At 38.6% G+C, this 23,311-nt stretch overlaps 1 protein-coding gene across 1 annotated transcript; it reads right to left on the bottom strand.

Moving 5' to 3' along the window:
* Positions 1-537: 537 nt before the first annotated feature.
* LOC145779740 (uncharacterized) lies at positions 538-22,852 on the bottom strand. The gene is made up of 5 exons (XM_082591379.1): positions 22,801-22,852; positions 22,029-22,097; positions 13,729-13,988; positions 10,482-10,667; positions 538-1,325 (listed from the first exon to the last, which is right to left on the bottom strand). Exons 1-5 carry the CDS (start codon positions 22,850-22,852, stop codon positions 1,260-1,262), a joined length of 633 nt encoding a protein of 210 aa, XP_082447505.1. The 3' UTR covers positions 538-1,259.
* Positions 22,853-23,311: the final 459 nt, after the last annotated feature.

The following is a 23,311-nucleotide window of genomic DNA, read 5'->3' as shown; positions in this document are numbered from 1 at the left end:
GGAGTTGCCAATGCAGCAGCCAACAGAAAGACCGTTTAATTCAGAAGATAAATCATTCATGTAGATGCACTTCTGCAGCATACCGGTACTAGACCTAGAGGGCAGACACTAGTGAAGCACCTAACTTAACTATCTATCACTCCTGACGGATCACTGAGTGGAAACAATTATCGTTCCTTGCCCTAGAAAATACTATACCAACCCTCAGCAGCATGGAGTCACATGCAAAGATCAAAACTGGGCAAAGATCAAAACCCTAACCTTATTCCTAACTCTAACCCTTACCTTAATTAACCCTACCTAACTTTAATCCTAACTCTGGCAACACCTGATTGTAACTATGGCAACAAGTGTGTAAAAATAGCCACTTTGTAATAACAATAATAGGATGGATAAAGAAAACCGGACATAAAAGAAACCCATCCTCAGGCAAAAGCAGGTTTCGATGTGGCCCAGGAGAGCAGGTGTTGAGCTCTTTTTATGGTCAGACTGCACATCACAGTCACACAGTAGCCTAAGACGATTGAGGTTCGAGATCCAGTGTAAGTTATTGTTTCTTGTCCTAGCACTATTGTTTCTTGTCCTAGCACTGTTGTTTTCTTGCCCTAGTACCGGTACATCCTATAACCTGTTGAATACCCTAATCCTACAGCTATCACATTTACAGTCATGTCTCATCGCTACTCTGCGAAACAAAACTTAACTTTAAAAAGTCTGTAGAATTATTCGGTTAGGGGGGGGGGGCTGTTTTCCATGCAGCCCCAACAGATTCAAAAATTGCTGTTATGTATTCTGTAAAATACCAAAAGAGGTGGAGCTTCAAGGATATTTTTTAGCCAATCAGAGCACTTGAAATCCAAAATCTGGGGCTGCAAAGAATGTTGTCCCAAAGCCATGTTTCCAAACAAATTTTTAAATATTTTAATTTTCAATCCGCAATCCATAAGTGAAAAAAGTAATCGGGTCGGACAAACACAGAGGAAAACATATCTTCCCTTTTTTCTCTTTCTTTCAGGGGGGGCTGCAGCCCTGCAGCCCCATGGCATGAGCCGCCACTGGTGTATTGTTGTATCTTCAGAACAATCAATTCGACCCAACAAAGTCACTAGTTATTCAAGTATAAAGTCAAATAAAAGAATGGCAAAATTTGTTATCGATGATCCCTGTGCTTGAGAATTTGTTTTGATTGTTCCACGATTATTTATGAATCAAATTAAAGACATCATCATTCATCAGTTATCAACGCCAGATTCGTAGGATTATGATTCCTTTGCAGCATCCTTGTGTGTGAGGGGAGGTTCGTAATCAACCAAGAGTTTCAAGTTCTGTGAGCAGCAAGGCAAATTATTAAACTCAATGAAGTAAAATACTTGAAAATTTTACCTTTTTTAGTCACCTGGTTTGATTATAAATAAAGGCACATCAGTTCTAATTTACATAAACATTTCCATATTTTTTATATTACAAATGACAAACAGTTTTTTGAAATATCCCTGTTTGCCCAATAGGCTAGTTGCAAATCCAATGAAATTAAATTTCCAAAACGTTTTTGAGTTGTAAACTTACTAGGCTATATAACAACTTAATGAGTAACCTAATTTTACTGCTACTTTGTATACATAGGACATTGTCTTTGCATTTCGATTATAAGCAAACTGAAACAAATTTTAATAGCCTACCAATAATAAGATTGCATGTGAGGGCATTAGGGAGCATTTTTGTCACACATTTCAATGATCGCTTGTCGCATTGTTGTACATGAGTATGATGAGTACATGACATTTGAAAACCATTCACCAAATCTGAAGCTAATCAACGTTGGTTTTGCCTAGTTTTGCCTACTACCGACTTTTGGACTGAAAATTGACACTTGACGCCATTTTATGAAACTACAATGAAGGAAGATACCTTATCATCTACGCCAGGGTTTCCCAAACTTTTTTGGGCCACGGACCACTATTTGTGAATCTGTTTATTCGCAGACCCCAATACAAAGGTAAAAATGAATAAAACCAAATTTTGTTTATTTAAAAAACTGACAACATCAATGGGACGGATGGGATTGCTTCTTATTACATAAGTCATCAATTATATCTCGGAGTTATTTGTGAAAGGCAAACTCGTAAGTCAGGGTCCACGGTAAGTCTGGACCTATATTTTATCTTCATGTTGACAAAAGCTGAAAATGCTGTCTCACACATGTAGGTCGTGGCAAAAATTAATCAAATTTTAGTTGCCTTTTGCGATAGCAATGGGTATTCCTCCACAACACTCAACCAGAAAGATGCAATAGCTGTTTGATTGAAACTAAGCATTAAAGTTCGATCAGATGATAATTCGGCTAATTCTTCTTCTTCGCGTCCTGACAGATCAGTCTTTGAAACAACAAAAGGGTTTAAAATCCAGTCAAAATTCCCATATTTCTCTTTTAAAAAGTACTTCTTGAAATGTGTAGAAAGCAATTCCAAATGTTGTGTAACGTCAGAGAAAATCAACTCTGTATTAATTAAGGATTTGTTGGTAATGTAGTCACACAGAACAAGAAACATATCAACAACATTATCATTTATCCTTGTTTTCCATATGTTGAGTTTCTTTATGAATGCTGATATTTTGCTTTGAGTAAGTAAAATGTTCGCATCTCTTCCCCGAATTAACAAGTTCATTTGGTTTAGAAGGTTAAAAATGCCTGCCAGGTAGGTATGCAAGTTTCTTAAGCCAAATTTCATCGGCTACTAGTGAAGCCAAGTCAGCATTGTGCGCTTGCAGGAAAACTAAAAGCTCCTCTCGCAGTTCAAATACGCCTTTTACAAGTTTTACTAGTAGTCCAGTTTTAATCCGGTGATGTCCCAGTTACCGAGGGTGGTCGGATTCACCTCCAAGTGCCGCAATCGCTTTCACACCCTGCCTCCACATCAATCTGTCTAACGCGTCCTCTCTTGTCAAGCCCACCTTGCTGTTTTCTTCCTCAACTTGCCTTTTCCACGTTTTCTTGGGTCTTCCTTGTTTTCTACGACCGTCCACTTGCAACTCCAGCGCTCTTCTCAAAACATCATCTTCATCCCTTCTCAAAACATGCCCATACCACCTCACACCAACAAGTTAAAATGAGAATGTTCAATACGAGAATTTTTCGTAAACAACTTTTTAACTGCAACGAAGGTGTAACAAGTAAGATTTACGATACTGGATAGCAAAAGCTTTCGAAATCATTTAAGTTGTAAAGAACTGCGCCAATTATCTTTCACAGGGTACGTACTGTACAACGTAGCCTATATGTGTGACTTTTTAATTTCTAGTCATATCGCCACGGACCACCTGTGCAGTCGTCACGGACCACCAGTGGTCCGCGGACCACAGTTTGGGAAACCCTGATCTACGCTCTTGGCTCAATGTTAATATGCAAGCGTTTGTTCACTGTGTGGTGCAATAATATCTATGACTGCTATAATAGTATTTGAGTTATCTCTTTCCGTTCCTTTGTTTCAGGCTGTTTTGTGAGATAGCCTTCAGTCAGTGGCGTATGCTGGGGTGAGGGGAATTGGGCTTTGCCTCCCGCTTTAAAGAAAATTTTCAGTAATTTAACAAAGTAAAAACGGCATTCAATATGTTTTGGATAGCATTGTCAAAGCAAATGACAATTTTGTTATAAACTAAGTAGGCCTACGGTAAACAGTAAATCCATTGCTCAATGAACCTCCTGCTCTCGGCATGCGACAACTCGGCAAGCAGTGGCTGATTCAGAAAGTAATTTATGGTTGGGCCTAGGAAATATCTTGGTGGACCTTCACCAGTAATGCAACGGCGGGCCAGCAGGGTTGCATTCCTGGGGGGGGCTCGGGGGAGCTCAGCCCCCCGAAATATGAAAAAGCTTGAAGTAGGGGGGGCTTCGGGGGGGCTCGTTCAAGCTTCCACTCTTCTGGCTGAACAACAACTTATCCACTGAACAAGCAACACTTTAACAGCTTTCTCACAACAGAGTTGCAAAAATACACGAATATAAGTTGGTAGCAATCGCTGTTTTCCGTGATTAGGTCCCGTGTAGTTAGCTTAATTTTATCATGCAATCTACATGTAGGCTACAGTAAATCAAGCCTTTTGCAAACAGGATAATAAAGAATGACGTAACAAATTTTGTGGCTCTTTTGACAGAGATGTCTGCGTGTGATGTGACTCTCGCATTGCCTTGTGACCTCTTGCATTGCCAGTGACTCTTGCATCTTGCCTTTCCCACTCATGTGCCTTAAAATTTAAAAAAGTGGGTAACATTTTCAGTGTGCGTTGTGTTGCGTCCTCACATCATGGTATCAATGCTCTGTGGAATAATTTCCCAGCATTGTATAAACACTTCACAGTAGGGTGGAGTGAAAAAAACTTTTTTTTGAAATTCAAAAAAAGGGGGGTCTAGATCCCTGACAAATTGGCAAAAAACAACAACAAAACTGGTTTCGGGGAGTTGCACCCCCTATTGGCCGTGCTACCCCCCATTTTATGGGAGAGTACCCCCAAATTTCTCAAATCGGCTGTAACTTTGGAACTGCTGGTGCTAGGAACATGAGTTTGGTATCAAATGATGCAGAATCATCATGTTTCTATCTGCTCTAAGAGGACTTTTGCCTTAATCTCACTAAAAAAAAATTTATGACAAAAAACGTATATTTTACCATGTTTTGGACAAAAACGGTATCGCAGGCAGAAGGTAATGGGTAAATGTGTGCTGCATAGTGCATATGCACTATGCAGGTTACAGATAACTTGGATACTTTTGCTTATTGAATTTGCAATAAATATACAGCATAGTATGCATAATATATGGTACACATGATGTAAAGAATACAAGGGTTAATTGAGAGCATGCTAGCAGTGGCAACCATGGTCTAACGGTACAGTAGTGTGACTGCTGACTGGTAATACAAAATAGTGCTCATGTCATGTATACAAACACTTGCAAGTAACAACTTTACTGCATGAGGTGGGGGTTGCTAACTGGACACCTGTTCAAAGTGTAGGTGCATAAAACATGACACAGCATATTCTGTAATTGGTGATGGGTAGACTGTGATCTGCCATGAAATCATTGTCAAGGAAATACCAGCACACAGATTGATATGATCCATACTGCTTCATGTGCTAGGCCACCAGTACTACATTGAGACTTCAACAACCAAAATGATGAACATGACAATCTAGTGCAGTGGGAATTCCTTCTTGCTGTTGAATTCTTTCATAAGTTGATGAGGTTGGACCTTCTGACGAATCAGCCAATACCTTCATCCAAAAGCTACAACAGATTCTTGCTTCAGTCACAAGCTTGACATGATGCTTCACCACTTGGATGTGGCATGGATAATCCAGCCGCAGAGGTTAGCCAATGACATTGTCAAGCTGTTGATCTGTCAGCGATCTCATGATAGGTGGCTCAGACTTATGAACTAAGCCAAGCTTCACAAGTTAGTGGTATGATTTTGCTTTAGTATTAAGCTGTGGCACAAGTAATCTGCATACTGCAGGTGGCACCGCTGGTGAAATTTCCTTTCTCAGCTTTTGATTTTCATCTTCTGCTTGTTGTGAGCAGCCAACATTATTCTTGCTTTGCTTTTTCTGTGCTTGTGAACGTAACAGATGGATTTGTTGGACGGCTTCTCTTTATAATTGGCAGTCTTCGTCACCTAGCATACCAACAATGACATTTTCAGGGTGATAAAAAATGCATTGCGTTCCAAAACCTTCCAGAAATCTCTTATACTTCTTGGTTTGGGAAGGACAGATTTCTTTGCAACATGTTGAAGAAGTTTTTTGACTCATCAGATAATGAATGGTGGTGTTTTATTTTAAACTAAGATGTGAAGAAAACCTTGGTGCAGTATTCAGACAAGATCATGAAACTTTTTAAAGGGTTGAGCGCAGATGTATTTACTAAGTACTAAGTAGCCTACAAGCAAGTGTTTGCCACCTTGAATGACATAATTACCCGACTGACAAAAAGTGCAAGTCTTCATCAACATGCCCAAGCAGAAGAGCTCAACATATTCTGTAGCCATAATACTAGTCAGAGCTAAGGTTATCGATCACACTGTTGGGCAACACAGAAAATTTGGAATTGATTTGATTTGGACAATTTTCCATGCAGAAACGCTGCCTGCCAATTCCTTTCCTATGATTCCAGAAAAAGATGATTTGTTGTCCCATCTAAGTTTGTAAATATATGTCGCAGAGGGAGATCGTTGCAATGCAGAAAGAAAATAACCCACTGCACTGGTCTTTTGAGTTGCTCTTTCAGATGACGAAGTGCTCCATGTTCATTTCCAGTCATTGCAGCAGTACTATCGTTTCCAACGAGTGCGAGCTTGTCATGAAGTTCAGTATCTGCAATTTCCTGCAGCACACTTTTGCTACAGATAAGCCAGTAGGCTACCATCCATTGCACAAGCAGCAGCATGGATCATATCAAATCTGTGTGCTGGTATTTCCTTGACAATGATTTCATGGCAGATCACAGTCTACCCATCACCAATTACGTCTACCAACTACAGTATATGCTCTATATGTCATGTTTTATGCACCTACACTTTGAATAGGTGTCCAGTTAGCAACCCCCACCTCATGCAGTAAAGTTATTACTTGCAAGTGTTTGTATACATGACATGAGCACTATTTTGTATTACCAGTCAGCAGTCACACTACTGTACCGTTAGACCATGGTTGCCACTGCCAACATGCTCTCAATTAACCCTTGTATTCTTTATGTCATGTGTATCATGCCATATATTATGCATACTATGCTGTATATTTATTGCAATTCAATAAGCAAAAGTATCCAAGTCATCTGTAACCTGCATAGTGCATATGCAGTACACATTTACCCATTACCTTCTGCCTGCGCTACCGTTTTCGTCCAAAACATGATCAAATATACATTTTTTGTTATAACTTTTTTTCTAGTGAGATTAAGGCAAAAAGTCCTCTTTGAGCAGATAGAAACATGATGATTCTGCATCATTTGATACCAAACTCATGTTCCTAGCACCAGCAGTTCCAAAGTTACAGCCGATTTGAGAAATTTGGGGGTACTCCCCCATAAAATGGGGGGTAGCACGGCCAATAGGGGGTGCAACTCCCCGAAACCAGTTTTGTTGTTGTTTTTTGCCAATTTGTCAGGGATCTAGACCCCCCTTTTTTTGAATTTCAAAAAAAAGTTTTTTTCACTCCACCCTACTTCACAGCCCTTGCAGAAAGAAAGAAGACGGTATTAGAGAAACAGATCGGGCCATGTTCAGAGGTCTCTGTATCAAAATGACCAATAAGTACGGTAATTCGTAGAAGATCTGGCGCTTACGATTGTCCGGCAATTATCGCTTTCGTCAGAAACTCTCCAGACTGAGAATATCAACTTCGTAGTATAGCTAATCGTCACTTGAAATGGAATGTTAATTCTCTATTTCAAATTAAAAAAAAAGCTGTTCAAAAAGGAAAGTATTTGTTTGATGAAGTTGTTAACATGAGTCCTGGAAGTACAAAAATACTCCTTTAAATGCATAACGTTGGACCAGTTCAAAGCTCGACGTAGAGACTATCCTTCTTTTGGTCGTAATCGGTTTATTCAAGCTTCAGTTGACAACATTGAAAACAAGATGGTGGACACCAACAATGAAAATTCTGTGAAGAGCTTGAAAATTATTGTACCAGAGTTATGGCCCGCTGTAATCGAAAGTCCATGGCAAGAAGGGGAGCAGATATTATGGGAAATAGAGAAGAGATTTCATGTCAGTGTCACCATCATTATTTTCGATTGTACTTTGACAATCCTTGCCATATACCAGATACGATAAAGTTGCTCAAGAATGTAGTACCGGTACTAAACATGATTGCTATAAGTTCTGCTATAGCCGAACGTAGATTTTCGCAAATGAACTTGGTCATCCTACCGCTACGATCAGGCTGACCAGATCACTTGTATCAGTAATGTTGTTCATCAGCATCAATGGACTACCTCCTCATATATGGAATGGCACTGCGGCAACTCAGAAGTGGTTGCGGACTCATCAATCGGCGGACACATTGAATGAATTCAGATCTGTGCAAAAACTGTATGCTGGCTAAAATCAGACTGTCGTGGTGATTATAACTTTGTCCATAAAACCAAACACCTGGCAGACAGGCTATTTGTTTTGTATAATTTCGTTTGCACCAACTTGGAATATGCTTTTGCTAAATTTGGAGATGTAGGCTACTGTTCGTTAATAGCTAAATGAGATTTTAGTGTAACTGTCACATTGGCAGCTTATTGGTTCTTACTCGCAAAGCTGCAAACACAAGCGCTCCTTTCAAGAAATGCATTTCCTCACTTTCCTACAGTCAATTTTTTTGCAAGTTTGCTTAGAATTGGCTCATTCAAATTAGCCTACGATTGAGTTTTAAAGAGATTGGAATTAGCTCATGCAAAGCGAGTTTCAAGTGTAAGCCTAGTTTGCAGTAAAGAAAAAGCAAAAGAGATTGCAGTGTAGCAACCAAGCCAAATTTCAAACTTATAATTTTCTTTCGGATTCAACCACGTTTTCACGTGTTGTTGCTTCTACCTTTTTCTGTAGCCTACTTCAAGCTATGTTTTAGCGTGGGTTGTTTTTCGATATGATTTTCAGAAATAAAAACAAACTGAGCAGTGTTTCTTTTTAAAAAAGGTAAAGATTGTTGGCTCACGTAGCCTACACCGATTACTTATAGCCTACATACTTTGTCTATAACAACACAACTAAGTGTTAATAGAGCCCCCCCAAATAAAATGCTAGGAATGCACCCCTGCGGGCCAGCATACAAAAACTTGGTATTACCGAATATCTCTTACAAATGCTGTAAAATAGTGATGCCACAGACAATTTAGTGCCACTTGGTTGTTCTAGTGTTAAACATTAATATGTTTTTTTCCCAAGAATCTGATTTTGGGTGGACCCACTGTCAATATGGGTGGGCCTGTACCAATCAGGCCCACCCGATAGATCCACCCCTGTCGGCAAGTGCTTCAACTCAGCAAGTACATTTCAGCTGCTTCCCATATCAGCAAACGAAATTTTCAGCTAGCATCGGACTTGCTTGGTCATCGCTTGCCAAACTGAATTTACTGATGATGTGACATGCCAAGTGTCGGCTTGCTCAGTTGTTAGGCTACTTGCTTAGGTTCAACAACTCATCATTTACCAATTTCAATCACTTGCTGAAATGTTGCTAGCTCAGTTGTCATTTGCTCAACTGCCATGTGCTGAGTTCACAACTGCTGACTTTTAGGAGATTCTCAGACATGGATTTCTAGAAGTTCGGGATGCGAATTGCGAAGACCCTTGCTCAGAATAGGGTGTGCAATGCAAAAGTGTTGCCAGATGTTTTTAGTTAAAACGCTGTTCTTGGTCAGCTCAAGAATGCACAAAGTTTTCATTTGAACCAAGCCCAAGACTTTTAAAAGTTTTAAAAAATTAATCCAAGGCCATTATTCATTAACCTTTCAACTAGTTGTAAGCCTGGAAACAACAAAAATAGCTTTTGGTGTTAATAACTTTTCACTACAGGCACGATGGCCTGTAGAAAGTACAGTATTTGAAATAAAATAGCAAGTTCTATAAAAAAAAAATTTACTCATGTAGGAATTTGAAAGCCACTTGTACTGTAGATAAACTGATTGTTTTTCCTTCAGTAGCTTATTTATTAAATCTGTACTTCAGGCTGCAACCCAATTGCTTCGAACAGCATTAATTTCTAAATCTTGTTACTGTTACATATTGTAAATAAACTAAATTTGTTGGATTTGACAAATTTTGGGATAGATTTAACTGGAACGCAACGGTTTACCTTTAAGATGACCAAGAACAGAAATTTTCCCTGAAAAAGCATCTGGCAACACTATTTTCTAAAGCACCCTTCTCTAAGCAAAAGCCGTCTCATCCCGTACTTCTAGAAATCCCTGCTCTCAGAGAAGCATCAACAATCTCAGTTGGTAAAAGGAAGCTTCAAGCCCCAGAGCGGTGGTGAAAATTTAGATTAAGTGAATGGAAAGACAAGGAAGCCAATCTTGGTGTCTACCTTCAGGCGACATGCCTTTAAGTGTCCTGCCAAAGACACAGTCGTGCACTCTTGAGCTGTGTCGAACCAGCTCAAGTTAACAAAAACAAATGACCAAATTGAATAAAATTATAACAAATTTTGTGACTTATATTTCTGATCTTCTAAAGACCTATTTTTGTTTTGAGCATTTTTTGCTATGTATATTTTTTCACGCTTGTAAATGTAGAATCATCGTAAAAAAACAAAAAAATTAATTTTATGACAACTGTAGATCAGGCTGATTTTGAAAAATGCAACACACTGTGAGACAAGAAGGCTGGTAAGCAATTTTATTCGGTGCTAAGCTTAATTTAAATTAGAATTGCTTAGACAGAGTTATATAGGTGTTAGATTAGGCAACATTAATAGCCTACAACGGAAATAAGTCTCACTTTATTTTGCGTCCTATCAAGAGCGACCTGCAACCTGGCTCGTTCCTCCATGTTCGGGCACCTTTGCGCTCCAAGACCGTCATCCAAACAATTTTGCATCGACACTAACTCCTCAACTTTGTGCAATATTGCGATGACATCAGCAACGTTTGATAAAGAGTTGCCATTGATATCCAACTCAACAATCTAACATGTACAATAAATATACTATCATCTCGACTGATGAACTTGATGCTGATTTTTGTTATTGTCTGTGACATTATTTAAGAAAAACAATACAAACTAGCAGATATTCCGTGAAAAACAATTAGATTTTAAGCACACTTGAATGTCATGATACATTAATTGTATAAATTATTTTTCAGCAGATAACCTAAGCATGCTTTGCGTTGAAAATATTCGACTTGTAATATCTAATTCAAGAACATTTCCGGTTTAGTAAACATCTCAAGCATAATAGGGCATCCCTGGTCTGACGACCTGGACCGGTAAACATTAGAACTTGATCATAGAATCGACAAGGGTGAAAGTATAGCATGAGCTGTGAGAAAAAAGTGTGGGTTTCGAAAAGGTAAACAATTACACAATTATTAAGGAAGAAAGAAAAGCATAAACTGTAAGAAAAAAAGTGTGGGTTTTGACAACTGGACATTAAAATTTCTTCCTTGTCGATTCTATGGTCAGGTTGTAGGCTACTATTTACGGAAGCCACTTTAACAAGTCGAAATTCCGCCACTAAACTTGATTAGAATGAAACCGCCAACCAATCATAAGCTACGGTTTAAGTGACGTAAAAAATGACGAAAAGAAGATGATAGAAAGCAAATTAAGAGATGGATTTTTTGTCAGCTGGTTGGCTTAGGGGTTAGGGGTAGGGTTAGAAAGTAGTCATTTCATTGACGCGGGTTCGATTCCCACCACTGCTATTGCTCTTTTTCTTCTGTAAACTACCAAATAAAGTTCAAAACAAGCATTAACTCTCTGGATCAGTGCTAGAAGGGTCACAATTGGACGGTAGCCTCTTATAACATGTTATGATTGGTTGGCGGTTGCATTGTAGTCATTCGCAGTGGCAGAATTTCGACTTGTTAAAGTGGCTACCACGATTTACCGCCTGGACTGCAAAGCAGAGCTTCCGTTTGTGAAAAAAAAACTTCTTGTTTAAAAATCTCTCACTTCAAAGCTTACAGCATAAAAGACATATTGTCAAAACGAGAAAATCAGGAAAATATACGAGAGAGTTTGCGATACAATTGGTTGCTAAAATGCAACATTCTTGGTCCTCATGCAGAAAACTCACATTTTAGTAGCTTCAAACATCAGCTTTTGCCTTTGTTGTTTTCACATTCTTTACACAGAATTCAATTTGGAACAAAAGTAAGATATCTCAACAATAAGAATTCCGCGACAACACAAAATGTCGCAGATATTTTTATTTGAACAACTCTATTGCTAGGTGCAGGCCTGTTGAAAGGATAATTTGGGCCCGGTACCAATAAGATTCGCGGGCTCCAAATCAAGGAACTTCTAAGAAACACTTACTATGTTCAAAGAATAAAAAATACGCAATGTTTTTTTCAAATTTCCGGGCTCCTCAGAAAGCTTCTGGGCCCCTAAAGTTATCCCCCGGGCTTGGGTTTAAAAGTACCCCCTGAACCCCCTGTCAACGTTACTGGCTAGGTGGCTGTATAAGAACAGCTTATTCCTCATCAAAGTATGGGGTATCAATAGAAATGACCTATTCGAGTAAGTAAGGCTACAACTACACCTCATCAGTACAGATAAGCTACTAGACATATAAAATTAGATTGATTGAGGAAATATTTACCTTCAGACTGAGAAAGCTTTTTGAAAGCTTATTCCTGACAGTTTCACATACTTTCAGAGACCTTGAACCACTGATGCAGGGTCGGTTACCGAGATTGACAGAGCGAAGTTTCCTCTTCTTGTTGAAGTTTTGTTGTCGGGAAATTATTACATCTACAAGGTACCGTTGAATGGAGAGCAGTCCTTATAATGCGTTGCTCAAGCGCACGCCCGGAAAGTCGAACCAGCGATGCTTGGTCTTGTGGTTTCTTATTATTTTTTGCGGTTTCTTATATTTTTATATTATAACTATTGTATTATGAAGCAGAGCTTGCTTCACAATATCAAGTTCGTAATATCCTTTTAACGTTTATAGTAGCCTATAGTCTAACATGGCCACCTAAAGATACGGCCTGATTTGTCACATTTTGGGAAAATTTTCAGATTTTGCTAACTTTGGGCGAATGTTTAAATAAAATTTTCTAAAAATTATATTTTTGCGCTTTCTTTACTGCTTTCCCCAGATGACACAATAGGTTTTAACATCCTCAGGTGTAAAACAAAGACAATTTAATTTTGAAGATTTCAGTCAGACTTAATTTTTCAATGACAGTCTGATTCAGCGTTTTTCAACTTACTTTTTTTCATTTGCTATTGCTTCTCCAAGGCAACAAAAAGCTTTCATATCATTAGGAGACAGCAAAAAGTAAAAAAATCTCAGAAAACGTCAGTCAAACACTAGTAGTAGCTGCAATCAAAACCTGCAAAATGTGACAAATCAGGCCGCATCTCCAGGTGGCCATGAGTCTAGTCATTTTCACATTTTTGTCTTGCATATTTCATTTATACGTTTAGTCGTTTAGTTAATCATGTCTCATTGCTGTGCTGAATAGTTTTTTGTTTTTTTTTGAAATCTTATAGCAAACAGTGGGAGTACTTTTATGATTTTGTTTAATGTTTAGTTATAAAAGCAATGTAGGCCTACAAGGCAAATTTTACAGAAAATTGTGTTGTGTGTGGGGAAATTTGGAAGGTATTTCGGTTTTAAATTACAATAAGGAAGAGGGAATAAATAATCATTTGAAGATGAGAAAGCAAAGTTTTTTGTGGAAGCCTTGCCGCTAGGCCGCTGTGGCTGTCAAAAAGTTGCTGCAATCGTTAAAGATTTTTAATTTTGAGTTAGTTTTGAGCAAAGTTGTACACTGTTACTAATGTTTCAGTCCCAACTGTCAATTCCACCACAAAGTCACGATGTTGGAAACACCATTACGCGTTCTCATCTAACAGCACTTTTTACCACAGATTTTGGTCTGGTTTAACTTCTGCAATGGTAAAATTAAGTTATTTTGATGTAATATAAAGTAATGTAATGTAACCGATCCCAGTGCAACAATAAATCAACGCAATAGAACATTGGTTTCAAAAATGAAACATCACTCACTGATCCAGGCATTGATTTGATTGCCTCGATCCATGGGAGAAATTCATTGGAAGTCATTGAGTATCCAGACAGAAAAAGCATTCCAATTTGAGACGGCATTAACTTGAGGAATGAAGCCACCGCCCGGATGTCATTTTGGGTGTCAAAAGGGTATATCCATATCCAACCTCCTTTATAACAACTTCCTGCTGTCTTGATTACTTCATCATTGTTAGTTTCGCGCAATATTTTGCTAATGAGGATGATAGGACCATTATGACCTGATCATTAATGGAAAAACAATATAAAAAATAGTATAACCTACTAGCTTGGCTAAACAAGGTTTAGCCTAAAAAGCGGTTTGATTTGTTTGGACCATAAAATAGTCTATTTGAGAAGAAGACAGTCTGAGAAGAAGACACGACTGTTTTCTTTACATAGATCCAATGTTTCTTTTATGTTCAGTCATTGAGAAGAAAGATAGGAATATATTGTTTTTGGTTGTGATGGTCAGAAAACAAAACTAAACTGAATTGCGGCTGCTGGACAGTAGGCTACGTTTTTTTACGCATGCTTTGCGTTTTCAATGACATTAGGCGACAATTTTGTATGTTTTCAAACTTTGGATCCTACAAATTTCCCCATTTTGTTCAATATGTTCCTGTGTTGTGTCATTTTGTTGCTAAACGGGTGTTTTTACTTGTCTCAGCCTCCCTCATAGTCAGTCTTGCTAATTGACGGAACGTCCGAAATAAAGCTAGTTAGCATTTTTAACATTCTGTAGTAGTCTAGTTTGCAGTCACCGGAAGAACGCAAGAATATATTTTATAATGTGATTTATTGTTGTTTTTTGTCTTTAATTTGTAAATCAAAGGTGATACTCATGTTTGAACGTTTTTCTTCGGTGTGATTTATTTTTTGTTTTAAATTCTCTTTGCATGAATTCTGCGGAAAAATGATGCAAAAAATGATTGCGGTAGGCAAAAAAATAAATTCAGAAATACTGGTCTGTGGTCCAAAACAGTTTGGAAAACTCTGGCCTAGAAGCAGGGATTTACAGAATTACGAGATGACTAACCAGTGCTTCCACTTTCACAAAGCTAGATTACCACTTGTATTACCACATTTGTCCTCAAATTACCACATTTTTTACTTTGATTTTCTTTCCGATTTTAACTGTATTTCGACTTACTTTTACATTAACAAAGTGGCTATTTTTACCCACTTTTTGCCATGGTTACAATCAGGTGTTGCCAGAGTTAGGATTAAAGTTAGGAAGGGTTAAGGTAATGGTTAGACTTAGGAATCAGGTTAGGGTTTTGATCTTTACCCAAAACTAAAAAAAAATTCCAAAATGCAAGTTTTTGTTTTCAACAGCTTTAAACTTTTCTCAAAATAGGACAGAATTCCTTATCTGGCAACGCTATTATTTGGCTATATATACACTACATAGTGTAAAATAAAGTCTAAAACAACTACTCAGTTTGTTAACAGTACCGGTTATTATCAGTTATTAAACGTCCGAAACAAGTAAGCAAAGTGGGTGCAACCTAATTCGTACCCTGAACAGTTCGTACCCTCAGTTCGTACCCTGTAAAGCAGGGTTGCCAGATCAAAATTGCAAAAAAAAGCCAAACTTGACTAAAACTCCAGCCAAAATGAAAATAAAAAAGCCAAATATCTTTTGAAAAGAGCCAAAAAAAAGCCAAACAAAGCATGACTATCAAGTATAATACTAAAAACAAGTTATCATCACATACTTGGTGTTATTAAATGGACGAATAAACAGTACAAAGCACTTTTTACTTCATATGGTGCACTGCAGAGAGCATAGCCAGAACAAAAGTATGTTTGGCTAAGAAAAGTCTCTTCAAAATATTCTTCAATTAAACAGTAAGAAATCTTGCACTCTTAAAAAGAGTGTGAAATATTGATTGAAGACCTAGAAACCTGTTGCACATTCAAAATAAACTTACAATTTAGGATGTGAGGGGCAATTACACTCTTCACCTTGCAAGGTGCACCCAAAAATATAAGCGGAAACATTAGGTGCTGGCATGAAATCATGAATCATATTTGAAAAAAACTACAAGTCATCAGTTGAGTCTTGCACGATTTCACTTTTCGTGTACATTAAGGTGGCTCTTAAAATGGAATTTTACTTAGGACACCCTTTTAAATGGTGAGATTGTCAGAAAAAATAACTCCTGCAAACTTTTTTTAAATTTGAAGTTGATTTAGGGGTGGCGGTGGCCTTCCCCCCTAAAGTAGGCTACTGTGCTCTCCCTCAAAATACCAAATCTGCGTATCTCAAAAACCACTTGAGCTAGAGATACTGTAGGCTACGGCTTTGTGTCAAAAGATGCAGAAAACATAGTTTCCTAGATCTGCTTTCTGAACATTAGGCCTAAATGCATACCATCTTAAGTAGAAAAGCAGTTATATATTTAGAAAAAACACATTTTAACACTAAAGGTATGATAGCATTACCTCTATAAAAAATATGTGACGATCAGTGACAGTGTTCCCTCTAAGAAATTAGGACTCGTGAAATCTGTCCAAATCTTGATTTCACAATCTTTTTTGTGACCACAGAACAGTCTACAGAATTTCGTTCATTTTCTCAATATTGGAACCTTAGGGAACACTGGTGACAATATTCATTTCAAAATGCAATTCTGGTCTGTACTACGAGAAGCGATATTATCGACAATATTGCTCTTGTTGCAATTTCGAAAACAGTTTCCTGTATTCAGTAACAACTTGCAAAAGAAACTGAAGTTGGACCTCATCTTTAGTTTGAGTTTGTTAAAATCCTAGATTACAGCAACTCCTCTCTCTGCTCTGTCATTGACTGCTGAAAGTCCTTTTGCTATGTGTAAAGCTTGAATAAATGCACCATATTCAGTCCAATGAGCAGGATCCTTCGAAAGTATTGCTTCATCTACACCCAACAGCTGGAAAAGCCGTTTTGAATTTAGAGTTGCAAAACTGTTCTAGACCTTTATTATTGCCAAGAAACGCATCTACTTTGAGGCTTCATCTCCTTGATGGACGTTCTGCTGTTTCATCTAACATGTTTGCCGTCAGTAGCTTTTTACTTTTCAGACAATCGAGAGACAAGGCTGGTCAATAGTCACCCAAGGGTACGTACATCCTAAACAGCAAAATCCTTCATTTTTACATCAATTTAACGTCTGCAGATGTTAAGTCAACATAAATATGGTGGATTTTGCTGTCTGGGATGTTCACACTTAGTCAGGATTTTACGGAATTACCAACGAGAAAAATTGCAGATGTACGGTAGCCTATATGTTCAGTACTTAAAAAGTTAAAAAAATCATTAACTTAACTGGTTAACAAGCCAAACTTAAAAAAAAGCCCAAAAAAAGCCAAATTACAAAAAAAGCCAAACCGTAAATCTTCCAGCCAAAGGCCTTAAAAAAGAGCCAAATTTGAGAAATTTGGCTTGAAAAAAGCCAACCTGGTCCCTGCTGTAAAGATCGAGAGAAAAAATTAAAAAAAGCCGAGGTCGCTGATCGGAGTTTCCGCAAACAAACTCGAGGGTTAGCGGAAACTGCGGAAAAATATTTGCGGAAACTGCGATCAGCGAGGCTTATGGTTAGAGAGCATAGATTACTCGATGGTTAGAGTTAGGGCAAGCGGAAACTGCGGTTAGCGGAAACTGCGGAAAAATGTTTGCAGAAACTGCAATCAGCGAGGGTTAGGGTTAGAGCATAGATTAAGTACTCTAAGGTTAGGGTAAGGGTTAGCGGAAACTACAGAAAAATGTTTGAGAAAACTGCGATCAGCGAGGGTTAGGGTTGAACATAGATTACTCTATAGTTCGAGTTAGGGTAAGCGGAAAGTGCAGAAAAATTTTTGCGGAAACTGCGATCAGCGAGGGTTAGCGTTAGGGTTACGGTTAGGGTTAGCAGAAACTGCGATCAGCGACTTCGGTTTTGTGCTTTCTTTTTCTCGATCTTTTTAGGGGGAAAATTTTAAAATGTTTGCTGAAACTGCAATCAGTGACTTCCGCTTTTTTTAATTTTTTCTCTCGATTATTTCAGGGTACGAACTGAGGGTACAAACTGTTCAGGGTACGAACTAGGTTGCATCCAAGCAAAGTACTGTATTTGACACCGCAGCTAGAATCTGAAAGACATCTTGACTATGAATCTGGTCACCCTACGTTCAAAGTCAAAAGTCCGGAAGCATTCCAAAATCAAACCGAAAACAGCAGAACATGCTAGTCACATGCTATTATAAGTAGTTTTTTGAATATCTGTTCGATTTCGGAAGACAACAGTTTAAATGCTCATATTTATTGATAGTATTTTATGTCAAATTTTCAAAATTTATAATTTCCACATTTCGGCAACATTTCCACACAAAATTTCCATATTAGGACCACTAAATTACCACAAATTTTTCATTACCACATTTTTACCACAAACATGATGAAAATTCCACAATTGTGGTAATTACCACAAAAGTGGAAGCGCTGTGACTAACTCGGTTGGGGTCCCACGAATTACCCATAAGCCCCATAAGTACCCATAAGTACCCATAAGCACCATAAGTCGTGTCGAATTACCCATAAGTCGCGTCGAATTACCCATAAGCCCCACAAGTCGCGTCGAATTACCCATAAGCCCCATAAGTCGCGTCGAATTACCCATAAGCCCCATAAGTCGCGTCGAATTACCCATAAGCCCCGTAAGTCGCGTCGAATTACCCATAAGCCCCATAAGTCGCGTTGAATTACCCATAAGCCTCATAAGTTGCGTCGAATTACCCATAGGCACCATAGCATTGAATTACATAGAAGTAACGTCGAATTACCCATAAGCCTGTAGAGTGTAGTCTATAGCCGTCTAGAAGCCTAGTAGTCGGCTGCATAGCCGAGTGGTGAGGAGCACGAGCTGGGCGTTCCAAAACATAGTTCGACACCGCTCAAGAGCAGGACACTTGAAGGCATGCCTAATGGTGGACATGAAGATTGGCTTCGTTGCCTTCCCGTCCGCTTATGTGTAATCTGCAGTTTGCTGCAGCAGATGGAGTGTTTTGTCCGATAAAACACCTTAACATTGGACAATTTTCCCCATGAACCAGGTGACTGCAGCATAGCAATCGTTCTCGCACTCAGCTAGAGACTTAATTCTTGCTTTGAACTTGATAATTAAAGAAAAACAAGAATAATGGCAAGGGTGGGAATCAAACCTGTGTCACCACATTCAATAGCCTTTGCCTTAACCACTCAGCCACGCAAGCGCTCGTGAAATCTTCGCTTAATTTGTTTATATGGGTACCGGTAATGTTTCGAGAACGCTCACAATATTATCAGTTTAGTTTGTTTTTATTTCTGACCATCACAACGAAAAAACAATACACGACAAACTTAGCACAGATCTATAAAAGGTAGAAGCGACAAAACGCGGACGTTATAACGTGCACAATGCCAAAGCCTGCAGATTACATATACGCTGACATGAGGCGTAAGTAATTCCACGTTGCTTATGGGTAATTCGACGCGACTTATGGGGCATTTGGGTAATTCGACTCGCGTCGAATTACCCATAAGTCGCGTCGAATTACCCATAAGCAACGTGGAATTACTTACGCCTTCATGTCAGCGTATATGTAATCTGCAAGTCGCTGTTGCGACTTGCGATCGTGTCACTTAAACTGATTGTCCTGCTTTGGTATCATGCACGTTATAACGTCCGCGTTTTGTCGCTTCTACCTTTTATAGACCTCTGAACCAGGTGACTGCAGCATAGCAATCGTTCTCGCACTCAGCTAGAGACTTAATTCTTGCTTTGAACTTGATAATTAAAGAAAAAAAGAATAATGGCAAAGGTGGGAATCAAACCTGTGTCACCAAACTCAATAGCCTTTGCCTTAACCACTCAGCCACGCAAGAGCTCGTAAAATTATCGCTTAATTTGGTTTATATCGGTAATGTTTCGAGAACGTTCACAATATTATCAGTTTAGTTTGTTTTTATTTCTGACCATCACAACGAAAAAACAATATACGACAAACTTAGCAGAGGTCTATAAAAGGTAGAAGCGACAAAACGCGGACGTTATAACGTGCATGATACCAAAGCAGGACAATCAGTTTAAGTGACACGATCGCAAGTCGCAACAGCGACTTGCAGATTACATATACGCTGACATGAAGGCGTAAGTAATTCCACGTTGCTTATGGGTAGTTCGACGTGAGTCGAATTACCCATAAGCCCCATAAGTCGCGTCGAATTACCCATAAGCCCCGTAAGTCGCGTCGAATTACCCAAATGCCCCATAAGTCGCGTCGAATTACCCATAAGCAACGTGGAATTACTTACGCCTCATGTCAGCGTATATGTAATCTGCAGGCTTTGGTATCGTGCACGTTATAACGTCCGCGTTTTGTCGCTTCTACCTTTTATAGATCTGTGCTAAGTTTGTCGTGTATTGTTTTTTCGTTGTGATGGTCAGAAATAAAAACAAACTAAACTGATAATATTGTGAGCGTTCTCGAAACATTAGTCATATAAACAAATTAAGCGAAGATTTCACGAGCGCTTGCGTGGCTGAATGGTTAAGGCAAAGGGTATTGAACTTGGTGACACAGGTTTGATTTCCACCCTTGCCATTATTCTTTTTTTTTCTTTAATTATCAAGTTTAAAGCAAGAATTAAGTCTTTGGCTGAGTGCGAGAACGATTGCTATGCTGCAGTCACCTGGTTCATAGGGAAAATTGTCCAATGTTAAGGTGTTTTATCGGACAAAACACTCCATCTGCTGCAGCAAACTGCAGATTACACATAAGCGGACGGGAAGGCAACGAAGCCAATCTTTGTGTCCACCTTTAGGCATGCCTTCAAGTGTCCTGTTCTTGAGCGGTGTCGAACTATATTTTGGAAGGCCCAGCCAGTGCTCCTCACCACTCGGCTATGCAACCGACTACTAGGCTTCTAGACGGCTATAGACTACACACTCTACACTATACAGGCTTATGGGTAATTCGACGTTACTTCTAGGTAATTCAATGCTACTTATGGTGCCTATGGGTAATTCGACGCGACTTATGGGGCTTATGGGTAATTCGACGCGACTTATGGGGCTTATGGGTAATTCGACGCGACTTATGGGGCTTATGGGTAATTCGACGCGACTTATGGGGCGTATGGGTAATTCGACGCGACTTATGGGTACTTATGGGTAATTCGACGCGACTTGTGGGGCTTATGGGTACTTATGGTGCTTATGGGTACTTATGGGTAATTCGTGGGACCGCTCGGTTGCGATATCTCACAAATAAAGGCAAAGTGCTGCCAGATGCTTTTTAAAATAAAAAAATTGTGGTGGCATTTTTAAAGTAGTGGCCGCCAAAAGCTTGTCCGTTTAAAACTAACCTGAAGTCTAAAATTACACAAGATTTTATTAAAGCAATTTGTAGTTGTGTTACTTTGTAATAAGAATGTGAATTTATGTACAAAACTTAAACTGAATAAAACTTACAGGTATAAAAAATATATTGCTTATTATTTAAGAACAAAAAAACTTGAGAAACTTAAAATACACCTCAGAAATATAAAACTTCACTTTTTAAGTGTTGAACCTGGTAATTATATTTCAATTTTCTGGAAACTTCCTTGGTTTCCTATTATCTAATGTGTGTTATGCTCAAGAAAGGTCAAACTTGCAAAAAGTATGACAGCTTGATAAGTGAATAATACAATTGCTTTAGGTTAGTTTTAGAATAGTTGTTAACGGGTGAGTTTTGGACGACCACTACTTTAAAAATGCCGTAATGATATTTTTACAAAAGTTAAAAAATATCTGGCAACACTTTTACCTCCACTTGTCGAATATCGCAGCCGAGTAACCCGAGTTGGCGATCTCCTGCTTTTTTGAATCGCTGCCTTGAGTATACGTGAAAGTCTATCAATTATAGATGAAGATATTGTTGAGCTATTAGCACAAGACACGGAATTCGCTGGCGAGACTTTTTGTGATGGAAGGCTTGAAAGCGTAATGATTTAAAATTCAGATAAAATAAAAAGTTTTTTTCTCTTCTCCAAAGTTGATCAGAAAAACACTTTTGCTTCAAATTTCTAAAAACAGAGCGACTTACAAGCTGATTTTACAATCATCCAAGGACAAAATCAATCTGCTAAGTTACGTTTGTAATAAAGTTGTAATCAAGCCGCTAAAAAAACAACTTTGAAAGCAAAATGAAACCACTTGCTTGTTATGTTTTCGATTATCCGATAATTATCGTATGAATTTTTATCGTTATTACTTTTCAGTTTGGCTTTTACTTACCTGCAGCAACCTCCCTGCTTTTTTTATGTAGTTCCGAAATAAATATTTGCTTCTTTTGCAGCTTTTCCTCTGAAAGAAATCATATCATCATTAGAATTCCGACTTGCGATCATCACTTTCATAACCCTGTAATAGGCTAAGCATTAGTTTTCTCAAATACTAGCAAAAAGAAGCATGCCATTGCCACGTTTGTACATGAAGACATGAACTGGACTTTTTTCAATCAATCTTCAACTGATGTAGAGTCTAGACCAGTGGTCTCAAACTTTTTTGTTCCATCGCTTCCTTATCACTTAGGAAAAATTATTTTAGTCTCCTTTTAAAAATGCATGGGCTATTTCACAAAATCATTACAAGATGGCATGGTTTGCAATATAACTTGATGCATATGCTTGGTGGTCTTTACAAGGGTTAAAAAAATTTGCATAATCTTAGTAAGGTATAATGCATGGGTAGCGAGAAGAGCATCGATCATAGCCTACTTGGTCAGTGGTTCAATATTTTTTCTCCTTAATCGCCCCTTTGGACTCTTTTGCCCCCCTTGATTTGAAAATTGCTCCAGAGAGGCGAATCGCCCACTTTGAGAACCACTGATGATCTAGACTACAAGATGTCAACTATTGCAAGCAACCACACTTTCAAATATTGACATTGTTCTTCCTGACATTTCTTTGCCCGGGTAACCTATATAATGTTGTTGCTGAAATCTTCAACTGCTAGTACACCACCGTGGCTACAATAATGCAAGTGCAACTGAAAAATCCTTACTGACTAGGCCCACTACGAAATAAGTTATCTGATCCCCTTGCATGGACCACCATCATTTTTAAAGGATGAAGAATAATCAGCAGCATCACTGGCCGTTCAACACACTCTGCTCATCAGTTCTCTGAAGAAAAAGCTTGTTCAAAACAGGGTCCATAAAATTACGGATTGCAATGCATCTCGTCTTGTAGCTAAAAAAATTGTCTTGTTTTGTGAAGAGAGGAAACACCACAAGATTGCAAAACATCTGGAAACTTCACTCCATAAGAAGTTACTACAGCCCTTCGCCTAATGACACCACATAGCTCTCCAGGGCCAGATAAATGTGACCTAAGCTTGCAATTCATGGTTACCCTGCCTTTAATTCCTGCTTGTGTACTTTAAATTCCTTGCCTCTTGTTTGCTCCATATCAAGACCCAAGCATCTGGAGAAAAGCTTTAGTTGTTGCAATCCCTAAACCTCACAAGCCACCAGCAGACCAAAGGAGCTCTAATCTGATCTAATGAGTAGGTTAGGC

The sequence above is a fragment of the Aplidium turbinatum genome, chromosome 11 (genome assembly GCF_918807975.1).
Source record: "Aplidium turbinatum chromosome 11, kaAplTurb1.1, whole genome shotgun sequence".
In the NCBI taxonomy this organism is placed as follows: domain Eukaryota; kingdom Metazoa; phylum Chordata; class Ascidiacea; order Aplousobranchia; family Polyclinidae; genus Aplidium; species Aplidium turbinatum.
This window is presented reverse-complemented; position numbering and strand designations above follow the sequence as displayed.

Excerpts from the sequence above, each read along its gene's own strand:
- LOC145779740 (XM_082591379.1), bottom strand. The coding sequence starts at position 22,852 with ATGATGGTGGTCCATGCAAGGGGATCAGATAACTTATTTCGTAGTGGG. Across the intron at positions 13,989-22,028 it reads AAGCAGGGAGGTTGCTGCAG|GTCATAATGGTCCTATCATC; the intron begins GTAAGTAAAAGC and ends ATTAATGATCAG. Across the intron at positions 10,668-13,728 it reads TCAAATCAATGCCTGGATCA|ATTGTTGAGTTGGATATCAA; the intron begins GTGAGTGATGTT and ends TGTACATGTTAG.